The sequence below is a fragment of the Rhinopithecus roxellana genome, chromosome 1 (genome assembly GCF_007565055.1).
Source record: "Rhinopithecus roxellana isolate Shanxi Qingling chromosome 1, ASM756505v1, whole genome shotgun sequence".
Classification (NCBI taxonomy): Eukaryota; Metazoa; Chordata; class Mammalia; order Primates; family Cercopithecidae; genus Rhinopithecus; species Rhinopithecus roxellana.
The window spans coordinates 34,311,861-34,331,437 of NC_044549.1; the positions used below are offsets into that span (position 1 = coordinate 34,311,861).

General features: G+C 37.1%; 1 protein-coding gene across 3 annotated transcripts in view; it reads right to left on the reverse strand.

Annotated features, from left to right (window-relative positions):
* Positions 1 to 19,577, reverse strand: part of SPICE1 (spindle and centriole associated protein 1) — a 76,044-nt gene that overhangs the window by 3,263 nt on the left and 53,204 nt on the right. For all 3 annotated transcript variants that reach the window (XM_010361025.2, XM_030941138.1, XM_010361026.2), the window contains exons 12-17: positions 15,629 to 15,776; positions 14,587 to 14,811; positions 7,461 to 7,945; positions 4,314 to 4,494; positions 2,059 to 2,161; positions 616 to 703 (exon numbers count right to left, since the gene is read on the reverse strand). In XM_010361025.2, coding sequence (XP_010359327.1) covers positions 616 to 703; positions 2,059 to 2,161; positions 4,314 to 4,494; positions 7,461 to 7,945; positions 14,587 to 14,811; positions 15,629 to 15,776 — 1,230 coding nt within the window. The remainder of the gene's footprint in view (positions 1 to 615; positions 704 to 2,058; positions 2,162 to 4,313; positions 4,495 to 7,460; positions 7,946 to 14,586; positions 14,812 to 15,628; positions 15,777 to 19,577) is intronic.

Here is a 19,577-nt window from a genome sequence, read left to right on the forward strand (position 1 = left end):
CTCACAATTTACTATAACCACTCAAAGGAACTATATTTTACTGTACTAGCACCACAGAAAAAAAGTCTTCTGCAAAAATTTTGAATATACTGTGAAATACTTAGCTTCTATACATACCTATGGCACAACAAAATACATGAAGAGCACATTAAAACATTTGTTTTTCCCTGGGACCATAACCTATCTAACCAATGGCACAGTCAGATATGGCACACAGGGATCAAGTGAGAGGAAAAGTGAGTGGACCCACTGCTCTGGCTGTCCCAGACCCCACCCAGGGACAAGGACTGGGGGAACCAATAGCTCAGTAGATCTACAACCCATTCAAGGCACACCTGTGTGTCCTGCCATAATATTTGGGAAGCTCTACCTGAAACCAGTAATTTCCAGCCTTTAAGGACTGCTGAATATCCTACTGAATTTTACCTTGTTCCTTAGTTACCCTAGAAAACAGAAGAAGTATATGGCTTGTTTTTCCTAATGAAGGTAAATTAGTATCTCTTTTCTGTTAAGAATACCATATCAGCTTTAGGATAACAGGAATGATAGTTAAGAATGGAAATCACTTCTACCCTCACCCCTATATACATTTCACAATTACATTTTAACGTGTACCTTTGCTCTTGGATTAAGAGGTGTGAATCTCCCACTTCCTGAGGTGGCATTTAGTGGAGAACAAGAATTACTAGCAGCCCCGGAAGATCTATTTATGAAAAATAAAACAGAGTGAGATAGTGAGTTATCATTATTAACCTTAAAAGACTATGCAAACAACTGACAATTCTCAATACTGGCAAGAGCTTGAAAACAAATGGCTGACTTAGGTCCAAATGAGGTAAATTATTTGTAACTTATTTTCACCAACCTGTAAGTCTTTATTTGTTCATTAATAGTGATATGCTTTGGCTGTGTCCCCACCAAAATCTCAACTTGAATTGTATCTCCCAGAATTCCCCCGTGTTGTGGGAGGGACTCATGGGGAGGTAACTGAATCATGGGGGCCGATCTTTCCCATGCTATTCTCATGATAAATAAGTCTCATGAGATCTGATAGGTTTATCAGGGGTTTCTGCTTTTGCTTCTTCCTCATTTTCTCTTGCTGCCACCATGTTAGAAGTGTCCTTCGCCTCCCACCATGATTTTGAAGCCTCTCCAGCCATGTGAAACTGTAAGTCCAATTAAACCTCTTTTTCTTCCCAATCTCAATTATGTTTTTATCAGCAACATGAAAACGGACTAATACAAATACAATTTACTTTTTAGAGCTGTTTTACGTTTTTGGAAAGATGAGTGGAAAGTACAGAGTTCCCATATACCCCTTAAACCCCACCTCCAACACACACACAGTTTCCCCTATTATTAAGATCTTGCATTAGTGTGACAAATCTATTACAATGGATGATCTAGTATTTATACGTTATAATTGACTGAAGTCCATAGTTTACATTAGGGTTCACTCTCTGTGTTATACATTCTGTGGGTTTTCACAAATGTATAATGACATGTATCTGCCATTACAATATTATATGGATAAGTTTTCAATAATGAACGTGCAGGGATGGGGAAGAAGGTCCAGGTAGTAGAAGAGTAACAAGACCTGGAACAGCACAGTACAATAGTAAGGATGCAGAGTAGAGAGAGAAAGGCCAGGTATGTCCTTAGTGTCACTATTTACCAATCATATGACCCATCTAGACAAATCACCCCATTAGCTCTGAGAGCTTCAGTTTCATTTACTGTGAAGGAGGAAAATACTATTGGTCAATTCAGCTGTCCTGTCACACATCACCTCCTAATTTTGTAACCCATAAATACTCTACATATGTGTTATCTCATTTTTGTTTTCAGTAGCAAACCCATGCCTTTCAACTTAAAGTTTATTCCTCACTCCCTTTCCCCTCAAAATTCTCTTTTCCAATTATTTTACTCTCTTTGCACGAGTCTGTCTCAACCTAAGTCAGATATTGTACACTTCCTTTTTACACAAAGAGAATAAATACATACCAAATTCTTTTTTCTTTTTTTTCTTTTAAAGTAAATATTCACACTGCAACTTACCTTCTTGTATTTATCCCACTGACGGGAGAGACAGTACTACATTTTGAGCTTTCTGGGGCTTCTGCTCCTGGAATAGATACCTCAATTGTCCTCTTTGCTCCTTCTAAAATATAAAAATAAGTATTAGTTTCATTACCTTTCAATGAAATAAAAATTTCACTCAATTTCTATCTTACTGAAAATTGCACATTACAAATTTGGTGGTTCTTTCCGTATTTTTTAATCTTAGCCCAAGATACACTTGATTTTTCTTTTTTTTTTTACTGAACTGTGAGATAAGAAACTTTAGTTACTAGTGTTAATTCAGTAGCATGCCAGTTCACAGAGAGCCAGAATCTTCAGACAAGTGGCATCATGTCAGCTCTGCAGGTGAAAAACAGAAATTAAGAGCTAGCTCTAAAGAACTTGAGATCTTTGTCCAAAAGAGCTTACCTAAAGTTTTCTCCAAAAAAAGGAAAAAGAAAATTTCTGAAGTCATTCAGCAAAACTTTAAATCTTTTAAATCAATCACATTATGACTATTACTGAAGACACTGAAATAGGAGAGGAAAGTTGGCTGAAGAGCTCCATATGGCCAATAGCAAGCATAATTATGAATATTTTCCATATTTCAGAAGTAGGCTATCAATCAGCATATATTTATTAAGTATTTACTAATGAAAGACTTTATGTTCATCATAGGCAGTTTCACAGAGGCTCCTGGCTTTGTGTGACTTCCTAGCTTTACGAGGTAATAAAACCCTATTTAATTTTACAAAATATTCCTCAGTTACCCTAGAAAACAAAAGAGGTTTTTCATGGCATATGGTTTGTTTTTATTTTTATCATTATAGTCCACAAAGGTTTTTTTAAATAAATACAAGAATTTTACTTATAAAAAGAATACTTTAGAAATAAATCACTGGACAGGAAAGAACATAGTTGCAAATCCACAACTTGCTTTGTAACTTGATAAATCACATAACCTCTTTGTGCCTCCCAGTTTACTTATTTGTCAAATAGGTATAATATTAGCCCTGTCTACTCTAAAGGTGTGTTGAGGACTAAATTATATAACATAAATAAAAGCATATTTTAACCATACAGAAATACTGAAATGGAAGATGTACATTTAAACACAAAATTATTCTTAAGGCTGACCTGCTTTATTTTTCTTCCTTGCACTTAGCACTAACTGATATTATCCCAAATATTGATTTGTTTGTTGCCTGCTCCCCTACTCAAATGCTAGAGTATTCAAGCCCACACATGGCAGGCACATAGCACATTTTCATACACAGTTAATTCATTTATTTATTCTAATCAGAAGTTGTCTTTAGGCTTCGTAACTATGAAGAACAGTAGACAAAACTGTCATTTGAGGAAGCCTAGAATAAACAAAGAGAGAGGGCCGTGGGGAAATGCATTACCATCTTTTTCCAGCAATTTCCAAAAGAGTCTGCTTTCTGTGTCTGTATTTCAAAAAGGAAATAATTTCTGAGGGGAAAACTCTTATTGGAAGATACCTTAAAGGTAACCTACTTCAACCAGAAATAAGACATACTTGAGTTCCCCTCAAACACCAATGTTTGAACATCTCAGAGAATACATCAATTACTAGTACATGGAGCTTTTTCTATTCCTGACAATTACAGCCTTCTCTTTTACTGGACCAAAATCAATCTCTCTGTACTCTTCATATAGCTCTGTCCCTTGAGGGCCTTAATAATGCAATTTCTGATAAAAACAACTTGATATTTACTTCGTTTCATCAGCATCGTTTTGAATGTGAATACTATGACAAGTTTTTCAGTTACTATTTTATTATTCAGAATCCCCTCTAGCTTTTCACATTCCTAAATGTAACAGAAAATTTAATTAATGAGTGAAAATGCTTTAACTGTTTTACAGAATAAGTTGTAATCTGTTGCTGATGAAATTCTAAATTAACATTCAGGTATTTCATGCTTAGTTGCAGCATATGATCTAAGTGAACCGTACACTATAATGAATACCATTTAGATGTAGGATAATTTAGGAACTCAGACACCGAAGATTAACTATAGGCATCACAGGATAGAAAGAATCAGGAGATCTGCCTTCTAATCCCATTTCTGTCACTTATCCTGTGAGTTATGGCTGTTTCTTTCTGTGTAAAATTGAAGGCACCAAAATATATGCTCTGATATTTCTTTTGATTCAATATAAACTTGCAAAACCAAGAAAAGTGAAAACCTTCATATTTCTAGTTTTTAAATTATGAATTTGTGACCAACCAGTCCATGCTCTGAGAGGTAATTGAACAGGTAACGTTGGTGGAGAAAGATTCAAACCAACAAGTTTCTGCTGCTCTATCAACTGCAGTAGTTTTCCACGAGCCTCCATACTTTGCCGATTCAATTCTGCAATCCGTTCCTCCATGCTACCTGGTGCTAGAGATGGTGCCACTGGAAAAGTCTTTGAGAGAGAGAGAGAAAAAAAAAGTACAAATTGAATACTGAAAAATCTCTCACACGATTTATTTTATTATTTTTATTTTTATTTTTTGAGATGTAGTCTTGCTCTGTCACCCAGGCTGGAGTGCAGTGGCGTGATTTCAGCTCACTGCATCCTCCACCTCCCGGGTTCATGCCATTCTCCTGCCTCAATCTCCCGAGTAGCTGGGACTACAGGTGCCCACCACCGCGCCCAGCTAATTTTTTTTTTTGTATTTTTAGTAGAGATGGGGTTTCACCATGTTAGCCAGGATGGTCTCAATCTCCTGACCTCATGATCCACCTGCCTCGGTCTCATACAATTTTGACTTACTAAGTGCCAGCAAGTTAGTATTCACAGCCCTTATTCTATATAAATGTGAATAGTGAGCACACAATAGAATTTACAGTCCCTTTGTCTAAGCACATATTCTGGGAAAAGCTTTTCTGTGTCTCTTAGTATTTGCAGAGCTGCACAAAAGATCACATGAGCAAAGAGCCTACTCCCAGTGAGCTGGTCTCTAAGTAAATGCCACACATCTTTGAAGACAGATTTGGGGTTTGACAGATTACAAAAGAGGATCTGCTATCTTTGAAACAGAAGTTTCTATAATTACAATCTTCAAATACGCACCACTTGGCAAAGATTCTGGGAATCTTGTCACTCCTTCTAACCATATGTCAGCCTCCCCAGGCCACTTTTGGCCTAAGATATCTGATTCAAGAATAGTTGGTGATTGGAAAGAAATATGAGAGGTAGGGTAAAAAATAGCCACCCCAAAAATATAGCGTAAGTTTAATTTGAAAATTCCCCCACAAATGTGCTTATGTCATTCCTAATCATTTCATTATTCCTACTTACGTCATTGTTTCAGTCCTAGTTATTTCATTTCTTTTTGGGAAAAAAAATCTCTAATAAAAGCCACTGATTTTTAGCCTATATCTATTAGTAATAAATAAATAAATAGGAAAATCAGTATGAATTAAAGATCATTTTATATTTCCAATTAAAAGAGGGTAGTGAAGACAGAAATATTAGATAGTCCCTTCTAGCTTGATCTATATACTAATTAGAAAAAGAGGCAAGCAAAACATTAGACTCTGCTATCTTTTTTAAACCAAGAGTTGCCTGTTATGAATAATCTTCAAAACTACAAATATATAAATGCCTCCCAATGACTCAAAATTGAAGCAGTTGGTATTTACTCATATACACCACTACCAATGGCTGCCCTCTACTAGCAATATTCCTTTCTGTCTCCTCTTCTGCCAGTTCCTTCTGTCTACTACTTCTATGATTCAGTACCCATATTGTCCTTATTCCCCATGAGCCAGTGCTGACAGAGAAGGCCCTTACTCTATGGCCCACCTTACCCAGACCTTCCTCACCAAAGCCCTCCAACCACCATTGTTAAAGCCCTTATGAACATGGTCACCTCAGGAGCTTCTAATCCCCACTGACAGTATCCAGCTCCTCCTATCAGAAACATGACAGGAGCTGCTTTGGCTCTAGAAGGGGTAAAAGAAAGTGTCTACCGTCACTGGAACCAGCATTTGGAGGTCTTTTATAAACCCTCCCTAGCTGGAATTCAGACTTCCTATCTCACCCAGAAACAACGAAATGAAGATTTAGGTTACCAGGTTAGCCCACAAAGTTTATTTAACTTACAAAAATCCTGCACTATAATATGCAGACCTTTGCTACTCAAAGCGCGGTCCTCAGACCAGCAGCACTGGCATCATTTGGGAACTTATTAGAAATGCACAGGTCCTACCCTAGACCTACTCAATCAGAAACCACATTTCAGCAAGATCCCCAGATGATTAATATGCATATTAAAGTCTGGCTTTAATAATCCTTTAAAACGTTACTCCTGGCCAGGTGCAGGGTGGCTCATGCCTGTAAGTCCAGCACTTTGGGAGGCCGACGCAAACAGATCACTTGTGGTCAGGAGTTCAAGACCAGCCTGGCCAACATGGTGAAACCCCATCTCTACAAAAAATACAAAAATTCACCAGGTGTGGTGGTGTGCACCTGTAATCCCAGCTACTTGGGAGGCTGAGGCAGGAGAATCACTTGAATCCAGGAGGCGGAGGTTGCAGGGAGCCGAGATCATGCCACTGCACTCCAGCCTGAGCGACAGAGTGAGACTCCATCTCCAAAAAGCAAAACAGGCTGGGCACAGTGGCTCATGCCTGTAATCCCAGCACTTTGGGAGACTGAGGCAGGCAGATCATGAGGTCAGGAGTTCAAGACTAACCTGATCAACATGGTGAAACCCCATCTCTATTAAAAATACAAAAATTAGCCAGGTGTGGTGGCGTGTGCCTATAATCCCAATTACTCAGGAGGCTGAGGCAGGAGAATCACTTGAACCTGGGAGGCAAAGGTTGCAGTGAGCCAAGATCATGCCATTGCACTCCAGCTTGGGCAATAGAGCGAGACTCCGTCTCAAAACACACACACACACACACACACACACACACACCAAAACGAAACGAAAAAACCACCTCATTTCTATACGAAAATCCATTCTATGTCCTCAAAAATTAACTACTCATGATTTGAGGGCCAATACTCTTTTATGAGCCATTTTAAGAATAAAAATACTTTCAATTAACATGTGGTTATGTGGCAAACATTCAAGTAATATTAATTCTATACTTGATACTTAAAACTTCATCCTAACTTAATCTTAGCTTACCTTCACATTTTATCTTTGTCCTATTTTCATTTATATAATTTTCCTTTTATGCTGTCTTGTCTTGTATGTACAATAGACTGATAAATAACCAGGACCTATTGTATTGAAGACATGCCAAAGCATAAGCCATCTAGCCTCAAAGCTTTCTAGGATCACTTCTGAAAATAAGTTTCTTAAGATGCCCAAGCTAAAGTTCCTATTTAAATTCCTGTATGTCCCTAATCAATCCTTAAATGGTACTCACAGAAGTCATGTCACTTGCACTTTCTTGTTTATTCAACTCCCGGAGTCCATCCCCTTGCTCTCCTCTAGGCTCAATAATATTATTCGTATGTGCCTTCATAGCTGAATTCTGCAATGTCAAATCAGCCATTTGTGCCATTATGTCCTTTCTTTGTATTAATGCCTCATTTGTTCTCAGCTGCTGTCCATCTCCCAGTACTGGGAGCTCTTCTGAGAATGTGGGGCTTCTTGACTGTTGAGTGTTGGAATGGGAATTGCAGAGGGGCTGTGGGAGGTTAACAAAAGAAGCCTGAGTTTTGTTCTCCAAATCTTCTCCCATATGAGAGACTCTCCACCTCTGAGTGAACAGACGATTCTCTTCACTTGAATTCTGAATATCTGTATCAACAGGTAAGGTCTTCTCTTCCCAATTTTGTTCCTTCTCAATTATTTCCACAGTTGGAGGAGGTCGTGGAGCAGGACGAGTTTGAACAGTCCTTCTCAATACTATAGATAGAATTTAAAAATAACAAACATGTATTATTTTCCCATAGATTGACACTATACTCATCTCATTAGCCTACCATGGTAGTTAGAAAAGTATTTCAGTAGAAGTGTTTGGCTTCTGAACGCTTCAGCAGAGAACACACCAGCAATGTCACCCCTCGTAATCAAGTACAGAGACTTACCATGTTCCTTAAAGCATTTGTCAGTACCCTTGTGAAAAACCATCTGTCAAGTTCACATTGTAACACATACATTAATTCACATCTGGGAATCTTGGGGAATGAGGAAGCAGGTATAAGTACCCAATTTAAACTGCAGATAGCCAGGATAGGCCTCTCTGAGGAAGTAAAATTTTTAAATGATTACATTGATTACATATGTAATAGGAACTACAGCAAAGGACATTACAGGTAGAAACAGCAACATATGTGAAGGCTCAAAAAATAGGAAAGAGCAAAGAAATGAGGCCAGCCTACCTGTAGGATAGCAACAAGGAGAGAACTGGAAAAGCAGGAGATTAGAGAAGTGTGCAGTGGCCATTTCTGGCAAGCCTTTCAGACCATGTTAAACATTTTGTAATTTAATCTAAGAGCAATGAAAACCTAGAGAACATCTGGCAATGATTTGATTTAAATTTCTTAAATGCTGTGGATAATTGGAGGATAGTAGAAATGGAAGCAGAAAATCCAGGAAGCAATTGTAATAGTCTAGAAGAAAGATGACAGTAGCTTTGACTAAGGTGTATTGGCATTAGAGATGATGAGAACTAAATAAATTTGAGAAATATTTTGGCAAAGAACTGACAGCAATGAACTAGAAATGGGGAGTGAGAAAAACACACAGATCAAGAAGACACATATCTTGAGTGGATGGTGATCACATTTACTGAGATGCTGAAGGCAAAGGATAGACTTAGGGGAAGGAGGGCTTATCAAGAACTTAAGGTACCCTAGGATTCATCTGTGTATCCATCCAAGCAGATGGATACATGGGTTTAAAAATCAAGAGAGACATCTGGTCTAAGATATCAAACTGAAAGTCACTGACATTTAGAAGGTATTAGAAGCCATGAGAATGAGTGAGATTATCCAGAGAGAAGAGTAGAGGGAGAAAACAACCAGCATCAAGATATGAGGAACTCAACATGTAGGGTCAGGTAAAGGAGGGAAAAACCACCAAAGCAGACTAAAATGGAGCAGTCGGAAAGATAAGGAAAATATTACACCAACATGGCATCAAAGAAACAAAGTGGTTAATTGTACATAATACCACTGTCAGACCTGGAAACATAAGGACAGAAAAACGTACCCTGGACTTAGTAACAGGGAGGCCACTGGAGCCCTTAGCAAAAGTAGTTTAGATGGAATGCCCTAATTGAAAGGAGGGATGCTTCTAGTTCAAGACTACAGACTGAGCACACATTTATCTCACCTCTTTTCATTGACAGCAAGAACATATAAAAGGAAATAAACTCACAATCAGTAAATAGAATAGTCTGGGAAGAGAATCATTAGCAAACAAGATATTTCAGCAAATCTCTGGAAGACTGGGAGTAGATGGACAGCATGTAAAAGAGTACAACTGAGCAGAAACCATACTCCAGAATACATATACATTACAAGGAAATGACAGGTGAAAGCCAGTATCTGGGGGTGGGGAGGACCCTGAAAAGGCTGCAGTCACAAAGCTGACAGGTACAGAGGAAAAAAATGAGAAGTAGAACTGAAATCTGGGGAATTACTTGAAAATTTGTCTACTGTACGCTTTTTCCAGTCAAGCTGCTGCACACCACTTCCCTGAACTGTCCTCCTAAGCAAAAAATCAAGGATGGAAACAGTAAATGTGAGCACCCCAAGTGAATGGCTGGATCCTAGTTACATATTCTAAAAGGAAACCCATAGTTAGCAAATCGTACCCATATACACAAAGCAACCACATAAGGGAAAGTCTACTGGGAAAATAGATCTAGACTTATCTACATCACAGAAAAGAAAATGTATGACAACTACCTATAATATTGAACTTATTCATTCTTAAATACAAATGAACAATAGGAAAAAACCAGCAGCACAAAAGAAAAAAGCCAAGACAGGGAAACCGAACAGATCAAGAAGAAAAGAAAATTCAGGTACAGAAGAAAATGAAAGAAAATTCATAGTAGAATTCTAACTAGTATCCTCAGAAAAGTTTCTGGAAGATACTGCATTCATAGTAAGTGTCAATGAAAAAAGGACAATCAGACAAGTAAGGGCTCTTGCTTGGAAACTAAAAATACAATTGATGAAATTTTAAAAATCCAAAAGACAGGCTTGAATATAAAGTGAAAAAATCTTCCAGAATCTAAAAAGTAAGATATGAGGACAAATACATAAGAAAATCCCATCGATCAACATAAATTTTCCCCCAAACTGAAGAAAGTCGTATGTCTTCAGACTTAAAGGTCCAACTAGTGTCTCACAGTGCAAGAAGGTAAAAACCCATATTTAGCCATACCTTGTGCAATTTCAGGATAAAAACGAGATCCTAAAAGCTTTCTCAGAAAAAAAAAGTAGGTCCAATATAAAGAAATAAAAGACATCTCATTATCAGACATCTCAACTGAACACTGAATACTAGAAACCAATGGAATAATGCCTTTAATTTCTCAGGAAAAAGAACTCTTGACCTAGAATTCTTTAGCCACATTATCAATCAAGTGTAAGAGAAAAACGAAAACATCTTCAGAATTTCAAGAACTCAGAGTTTACCTTGCATATGCTTTTTCTGATTATTTCTTTCAGAAAATTGTGAAAGAAAACCAAATAATAAGAGAAAACAGGTGACCCAATTCAGGTGTGCAATGATACCAAGACCCAGGATGAGAGCTATGCAGAAGGCCCAGCAAGCAATAAGCAATCAGTGAAGGCTGCAGCAAGTTTAAAGGGCTTTGAGACGGTGTCTCTGGTATGAAAGCAGATTCCACGCCACAGACAGTATGACAAAAAGGACTTGAAGATATGGTGAAAGCACATTATTCTTTTGTCAACAAAAGAGTAAAGGCAATTTGAAAGTCTACACAAAGCAAAAACTGTACAAGAAAGTTATAGTATAAATATATAGCAAAAAAAGTCTGAGCTCTCATAACATGAAATAAGAATTCACCTTGATTTTCTTAAGAACTTTTTCCTTTGTTTGGCACAAGCACTGGCAGTATTCAAAAAGAAAATGTAATGGTTATTTATTTGTTTTCACTTGTCAACATGTATATAGACAAGACACAGAAAACACAGTTGTTGCAATGGAAGAGAAGGTTAATGTAATCAAACAATACTGTGAAAGGGAAAAGATAATTAACTGAAGGTGGGAGGTAGAAAACAGAGGTAAAGCAGAAGGGAAGGGATGCTAGTATTTCATGTAGTGTAAGTCAAGAAATACTATCTAAAGTTAAAAAAGAAATAGAAAGTATTTAAAGTAACAAAAAAGATTAAAAACAAAAACAAAACTATCCAGAGTAGAGAAGGGAAGTAGGTGTTATGGTGAATTACACTCTCTTCTTTCATAGGGAGAGTCTATAATTATTATGTAAAGTTGGTATCTCAAGAAAAGAGATGCAAAAATATTTTATATTAATTACGGAGACAATTACCAAATAAACAAAAATCAAATTGGAATAAAAATGACTGCCTTTAGGGGAATGTACTGTGAAAGTTGTCAGAATGAAAATGGAGTCATTTGGCTGGGCGTGGTGGCTCAATCCTGTAATACCAGCACTTTGCAAGGCCGAGGTGGGCGGATCACCTGAGGTCAGGAGTTCGAGATCACTATGGCCAACATAGTGAAACTCAGTCTATACTAATAATACCAAAAAAAAAAAAAAAAAATTAGCCAGCCGTGATGGTGCACGACTGTAATCCCAGCTACTCAGGAGGCTGACGCAGGAGAATAGCTTGAATCCAAGAGGCAGAGGTTGAGGCAGGAGAACAGCTTGAACCCAGGAGGCAGAGGTTGCAGTAAGCTGAGATTGCACCATTGCACTCCAGCCTGGGCGATAAGAGCGAAACTCCATCTCAAAAGAAAAAAAAATTGAGCAATTTGTGTCAGAGCACAAGTGACTTTATCAGAGTCACTTTATCAGACACAAGTGACTGATAAGTGGAGCCTTAAAGAGCCAGGAAGGAAGGGTTCTCATGCATGTATGACTGATAACAACTATTCAAGAGATTTCAAAAACCAGAACCTTGCACAAAGGCCTCCACAATCTTACACAAAAAATAATTATGCGAGGACATCTGCCCAACAACCAATCTTAGATTGATGCCACCCCTTGTTACTCATCCTTGTAGCCAAGGATAGTTGTCTCAGAACAACTTAGATAATCCTCCTCATTTCCCCTTTAAAAACTCTTGTCTTCCTTTACTTCCCTGAATATGCCCACCATATTCCCATTGCAATGCTCAATCCCAAATAAATATCAGTTTCTTTCAGAGAGTCTTTCTCTGGGTTAAATTGACAGTACTTTTTTTAAAACCATATACAAATATTAATTAGAATAAACACTTTAAAATAAGGAATGAATGGGAGATCAGAAAATGAAATGAAACTGCACACAAATACAAATACACACACACACACACACACTACTCGTTCAAGAAGCATGGCTGTAAAGAAAAGGAGAAATAAATCAATAGCTAGAGGAAAATATTTATGATGGGAAATACTACAGCAATATTGTCCAATATGGCAGCTTCTAGTCATATGTGGCTATTCAAATTTAATTAAAATTAAATACAATTTAAAATTTTAATTTCTCAGTCACACAAGCCACATCAGGTGCTCACTAGCCCCATGTGACCAGTGGCCACCATTCTGGATGGAGCAGATACAGAACATTTTCATCAACCCAGAAAATTCTATTAGACAAGGCTATCCTAAAAGAGAACTGAATGCTGATGAAGGGCCCTACGTATCACCCATTTTCATCTGCATATTGTTTAACTGAATAATTCTTTATATGTGAGTATTCCAAACAATGCTTGAAAAATATAATAAAACATCACCAATTCAAATACCTATTCACAAGCATCTCTGTCTGCACATTATAAAATAAGTGGGCAGTTATTTCAAATGCAGACTTGCTGAAGATACTAACAAAATGTTGTCTATAGCAATCCTTGACAAACTTGCTTTAACAAGCATTTAGTAAGTTTGTGATCAGAGTAAAAACATTTATTGTAACTGTTTCTTACAAAGAATTTTAAGCTATTTTATGATCACCAATGAAAAATATTTACAACATCTAAGCAAAGATCATTAGACAAGCCTATTAACAACATGCAAACATTTGAACAACTAACTAATTTAAAGAATAAAAGTCTAGGCTGAACAGAAATCAGAACTGAAATCATATTTCCTGAATCTTGCCAGAGATAATAATACCCTCTAGCCCTCTGAAGAGGAAATACTGAATCATACACTGATAGAGCTGTAGGGAGCATTAAAGATAAAGAAATATCTTCTCATTTCATAGATAGAAAAACTTAGGTCTAGAAAAGGTAAACCATCTGAGCCTCATGCCTCACAGCTAGTCAACAATAAATGGGCCAAAATGCCAGCACTTCTGACTCTCAGCCTGGCACTGTCACCACTGCACCACACTGATCTGACAAATGCTACATCTGCATTACAAATAACAAAACAGAATTTTTAATAGCAAGGATTTGTCATTTTATTTAACCCCTTGGGCTTCTTCATGTCCTTTATTGGAAACATCAAAGTGCAGACAATTGCACAAAATTCGTATATCCCAATAACAATTAACAGTTATTTTTCTGTTCCCCTATGTAAAAATATAAAAAATTTTTTAAAAGAAATAAAAATTCAAGCTAATCAGACCTGAATAATATTTTTCAAAAAACTTCAGAAGAGAGTTTAAGATACTGGTTCTTTTTTTGACCAAAGAACTCTTTGAAAATGAAGTAAAAACAATAGCTCCAGAAAAAATGTACATGGGGACAAATAAATCTCATTTTCCCAACAATGAAGTAGTTCATGGGACTTCTGAAGACCATTCATGAACCCTAAGTTAAGAATCTTTGAGCTAAGAATTAATAATACATTCTTAACCTGTTTACTCTACCTGTGAGCTGCAAAAGTAACTCTAAAGCTATTTTTAATTGTCCATTAACTTTTATTATAAAATTCCCTCAACTGAGCTGAAAACTTTTGATGAGAAAGAGGTGAATATGATGACCAGATGTCACTTACATGACCCTTAAAGTCACAGTTCTCACCTTTCCTTAGTCTAACTTTCATTACTCTTTGGAGTATAATCTCCTGCTTCTAACTCTTTCATATGCTCATGGATCATTGGGACAAAAGGGATTCCCCTTACTCTGCATCTTAATGCTAAGGACTCTGATCTTTTGATCCGAGTTTAATACTTACAATGTTTAATAAAATAGATATACAATAAAATTAATTAAATGTCACACATGACCACAGGTATGCTACACATAGCATGAAAAGTCTTCCTTCAGCTTAAAGGCTATGTGTGGTAATCAAATGTCTTTTTCAGTTCTGTTTTTCATGTAATGGTGAACGTAATACATTGTACAAATGGAACATAAAAAACAACTTTCATGTAACTTTAGAAGAAAACTTACCGTCCTGAAGAGGAGAGAATTTTAAGTTGCTCTTCTGCCTGGGTGGTGTTAACAACACAGCTGGCTCAAAAATATGTGCTGGAAAATTCTTGGCCAGAGTCATGTTATCTGGAGGGTCTGGCACCTGAGACAATTTAACAGGCAACTCTTCCTGTGGGAATTCAACCACCTCTTCCTCTCTGAACATCAATGGCACTGAGACATTGGCATTTACAGCTGGACCCTCTGAAGAAGATGAAAGGATATTAGCACAATAGGAACAAAAAGAAACTATGGGCACATTTCAGGTATTCATTCTTTTTTCTTTTTATTTTGTTTGTTTGTTTTTTGTTTTTTGAGACAGAGTCTTGCTCTGTTGCCCAGCCTGTGGAGTGCAATGGCGCGATCTTGGCTCACTGCAAGCTCCGCCTCCTGGATTCACGCCATTCTCCTGCCTCAGCCTCCTGAGTAGCTGGGACTAGAGGCACCTGCCACCACACCCGGCTAATTTTTTGTATTTTGTTTAGTAGAGACGGGGTTTCACCGTGATAGCCACAATGGTCTCGATCTCCTGAGCTCATGACCCACCCGCCTCGGCCTCCCAAATCCCAAAGATTTTTCTCTTTCCAAAATCCCAAAGATTTTTCTCTTTCCAAAATCATCTCTTCTGAATCTAGAGCACTGTGATTAAAAGTGCTAGCACTCTCATTGATTTAGGTGTCCGATTCTGCTACTTTCTACCTGTGTGACTTTGCTAAGTTACCAGCCCTCTCTCAGTCTCAGTTTCCTCTAAAGATAACACTAATGGGAATAACAATAACACCTACCTCATCAGACTATTATGACATGAATTGAAATTATGCATGTAAGACTTAACAAGTATCTGGCATAGAGCAAGCGTCCAATATTAGCTGGAAAAGTAGTGGCAATTGTGGTAGTAACAATACTGTACATGCATAAACAGTCAATAAGTCTATATAAGTTTAGAGATTTAAGGTTTGGTTTGTTATCTAAGGCCATTAAGTAATTTAATGACAGTCTGAGACAATAAGACCACACTCACCTGAACTGTCCATATTTCTTCGACCTGTGGCTCCCCTTTCTGATGCCTGAATTTCTTGTCTGTTATTTATCACAGGACAGTTCTTAATAGCATATGTGAGTGATATAAGTTGCTCGTCTGTTGTGACCATGTACTGCTGAAGTCTTGCCTGGAGAGGAAAACATATGAAATAATATTATTAGCATATCAAACATCAAACGACCACCTAGAAAGCAAACCACACAAAGGATATGTGTGTGTTTACATATGTATAATATCATCATTTCAAATACTTCAGGAATTTGAGACTTTCATTCAAATGAAAGAAATGCTATTTACAATTATAAATATTCTAATAGTTCCATGATAGGGAAATGGTTAAGTAAATCATGAAATGATAATTAATAAATACCCTGCTATAACAATAAGAATGAACCTTTCCACAGGGCTTTCCATTTACAAAACCTCTTCAGGATGTTTCAACTGACCCTTAAGCTACCCTCAAGAGACACAGATACATGAGGTGGAGGAAACAATGAATATTACCCAGGCATTTAAACTGATAAACATGAACAGCACAAAATTCTGTATGTAATTAATACAAATATTAATTACAACTTGATTTTTATATATGAGAATGAGACAGAACTTTTATATATGTATATAGATATTCTCATATTTGTCTATGTGTGTAATATTAAAAATATGTATTATTAATGTATATGTGTAATACATATGTAAATATGCAAATAATACATAAAAATATGTATTATTTTTAATATTACATAAAGGTTTTTTTTAATTTAAAAGATCACCCACAAAATACCATACCCATAGATTTACTTTCTGGCACAGAGCTGAACGTGTTAAGTGTTTGGAATTCCATTCTTACATGTAAAAGTCAGATTGCCCAGAAGGTTAGATGAACTTGTTTTGTTCTTTATATTTTCTACAAGGATGATATAAGTAGGTCATCTAAAAACATCAGGTTTGATCACTACCACATAATGCTCATCTTTGTTATGTATTGGTGTTACGCAAATGGTTCTTGGAAGTAGAGAAGATTGCAGGTAGAAGGAAGAAAAGGAGAGTTCTGTAAATTGCTGACACTCTGTAATAATTACAAAGAAAACGCAAGGATGGCAGCTAGTAACAAACTTCTATCTAAGTGTATATATATATATATATATCATGTATGCTTAGAGAGATACAGACATTTGATAAAAGTCAGGTGCAGCCAGACATCAGAAATAGTATTAATAGTACTGCTGAATGAAGTATAGTAAACATTTTTATACCACCAGCCCAAATTTTTTGCCAAATTTCACACTCATATATCCAGTGGCCTACTCAACACTTCCATCTAGAATTCAAACAGACTTCTCAAACTTAAAATATATAAAGACAAATTCCTCCTAAAGCCTTCTTTAACTTATAAATGGCAACTGCATCATTTTAATTATTCAGCCCAAAACTTTGGAATTACCCTTGATTCTTTTCCAATATCCTCTACTTGACTCTATATCCAATAAATTAGCAGACTGCCTTGGTCAGCCTTCAAAATATATTCATAACTTGATCACTTTTCACACCCTCTCCCACTTCCACCCTAGAACAAGTTGCCATGTTTCACCTGAACTATTCCAATAACTCCTCATGTAATATTCTGCTTTTGTGTTTGGCCACCTACTCTAGTCCCATACTATTCCCAAACTGTATATTGAGGCACCTCAGGGCACTAAAGTGAACTTACAGGGGCACCAAGGGAAAATTTAAATCTTCAAGGGAAATAGTGATGCTTGCCATCTATCAGACACTGGTGAACTATTAACTCAGGACAGTTCACAGTTTCAATGTCAGATTGCATTACATTCCTTTTGATGATGTCAAATCTTCTCATGGCTGGGCTTTCAGCAGTTGCTAGGTTAAAAAAAAAAACAAGTTCTGGAGGAAAATCAGTGTGGAACAGGAAATAAGAATGATTGTGTCCCAACTGATTCCAAGCATTGAGAAGTGGTACAGTGCTCAAAAGGTACATATAACCCATTAGTAAATCATTGTAGTTACTTAAGAGAAAGTAATACTTTTCCTCAAACAGCCCCTCAGTTGTTAGGATATAGTTGTTTGTACTTAACAAGTAGAACTGTTTTTGGCCTGGGGTGTTATAAGACACTAAGGGCACTGCAACCCAAGAAAGGGCACCAATCTCTGATCTAGTTTCAATATAGCCCAGAGTGACCTTCTTAAACCCAAGACAAATCACATCTCTTCTCTTTAGTGGTTTCCCATCTCACTTAGCATAAAAGCCCATGTCTTTAATCAGCATGCAAGGCCCTATGTGATTGGGCTTACCTGATCTTGTCTCCTACCTCTCTCTTCCCCATACTCTACTCTTGCCACACTGATCTCCTTGATGACTCTAAGTTCACCAGTCACACTCCCACCATAAGACCTTCGCACTTCCTTTTCCTTTGCCCAGACTGCTCTTCTCTCAACTACCCACATGCTCACTCCTCAACTCTTCCAGGTCTTGGCTCAAATGTCACTTCCTCAGACAGGAATGGCCCATCTCATTTGTAACTGCATCCTACCCCATCCTATGCATTTCCTATGCCTTTATGTGCTTTATTTTTCTTTGAAGTACATATCACCATCTAACTTACTATACTTCAACTTTCTGTTTTTAGGATTTATTTAGAATGTAAGCTCCATGAGGGTAAAGTTTTCTATATTTTGTTCACTATTCTATTTCCTGTACCTAGAACAGTACCAGGCCCACAGTGGGTATTCAACAAAGATTTGTAAGTAAATCAGTATGTTTTAAAACTGCACATCTTCCCAGGATAATTAAAAACATATGTTCTGCAAAAATATGTATATGAATGTTCATAGCAGCATTATTCATAGCAGATAAAATGTAAAAATAACCCAAATGTTCATTAACTAATGAAGGGATAAATAAACTATGGTATAGTCATACAATGGAATATTATTGGGCAATACAAAGGAATGAAGTATTGATACATGCTAAACATAAATTAACCTTAAACATTATGCTAAGTGAAAGAACAGCACATATTACATTATTCCATTTCTATGTAATATCTACATTAGGCAAATTCACAAAAAGAGAGAATGAAGAGTGACTTCTAAAGGGTACAGGATTTCTCTCTGGAGTGAGGAAAATGTTCTGGATTTAGATAATGGTGCTGGCATACAACTTCAAATATACTAAAAACACTGAATTGTACATTTTAAAAGTATGCGAACTATATTATCAAATTTGTATGTAGTTTGGATTTTTTGTTGTTGTTTTGTTTTTTAGAGACAGGGTCTCACTCTGTCACCTAGGGTGGAGTGTAATGGCAAAATCGTAGCTCACTGCAGCCTCAAACTCCTAGGCTCAAGTGATCCTCCTGCCTCAGCCTCCCAAGCAGCTAGAACTACAGGCATACGCCACCATGCCCAGCAAATATTTTTATTTTTTGTAAAGACAGGTCTCACTCTGTTACTGAGGCTGATCTCAAACTCCTGGCCTGAAGTGATCTGCCCACCTTGAGAAATGTTGGGATTAAAGGTGTGAGCCACTGTGCCTGACCCTACTTTATCAATTTAAAAAAGTATACATCTCATCATCTAATGTCCATTAACACAAACACAATTTCTCTTCTATCACTTGTCTAGTCTCTTCTGGCTGATAAATAAAAGTAATAACAACTACCTTATGAGAACAAAAAGGACGAATAAAATAGACTGTGTACACTCAAGAAGCACACAGTCTCAGTGACAAGTACACATGTAAGTATAAAACAAGTTGATGAACGCAATAATACCAATATCCAGACAGTATCAGAAGTACACAAAGAAGCAAGGTGCAGTGGCTCATGCCTGTAATCCCAGCACTTTCGAGGGCCAAGGTGGGCGAATCACTTGAGCCCTAGAGTTCAAGACCAGCCTGGGCAATATGGTG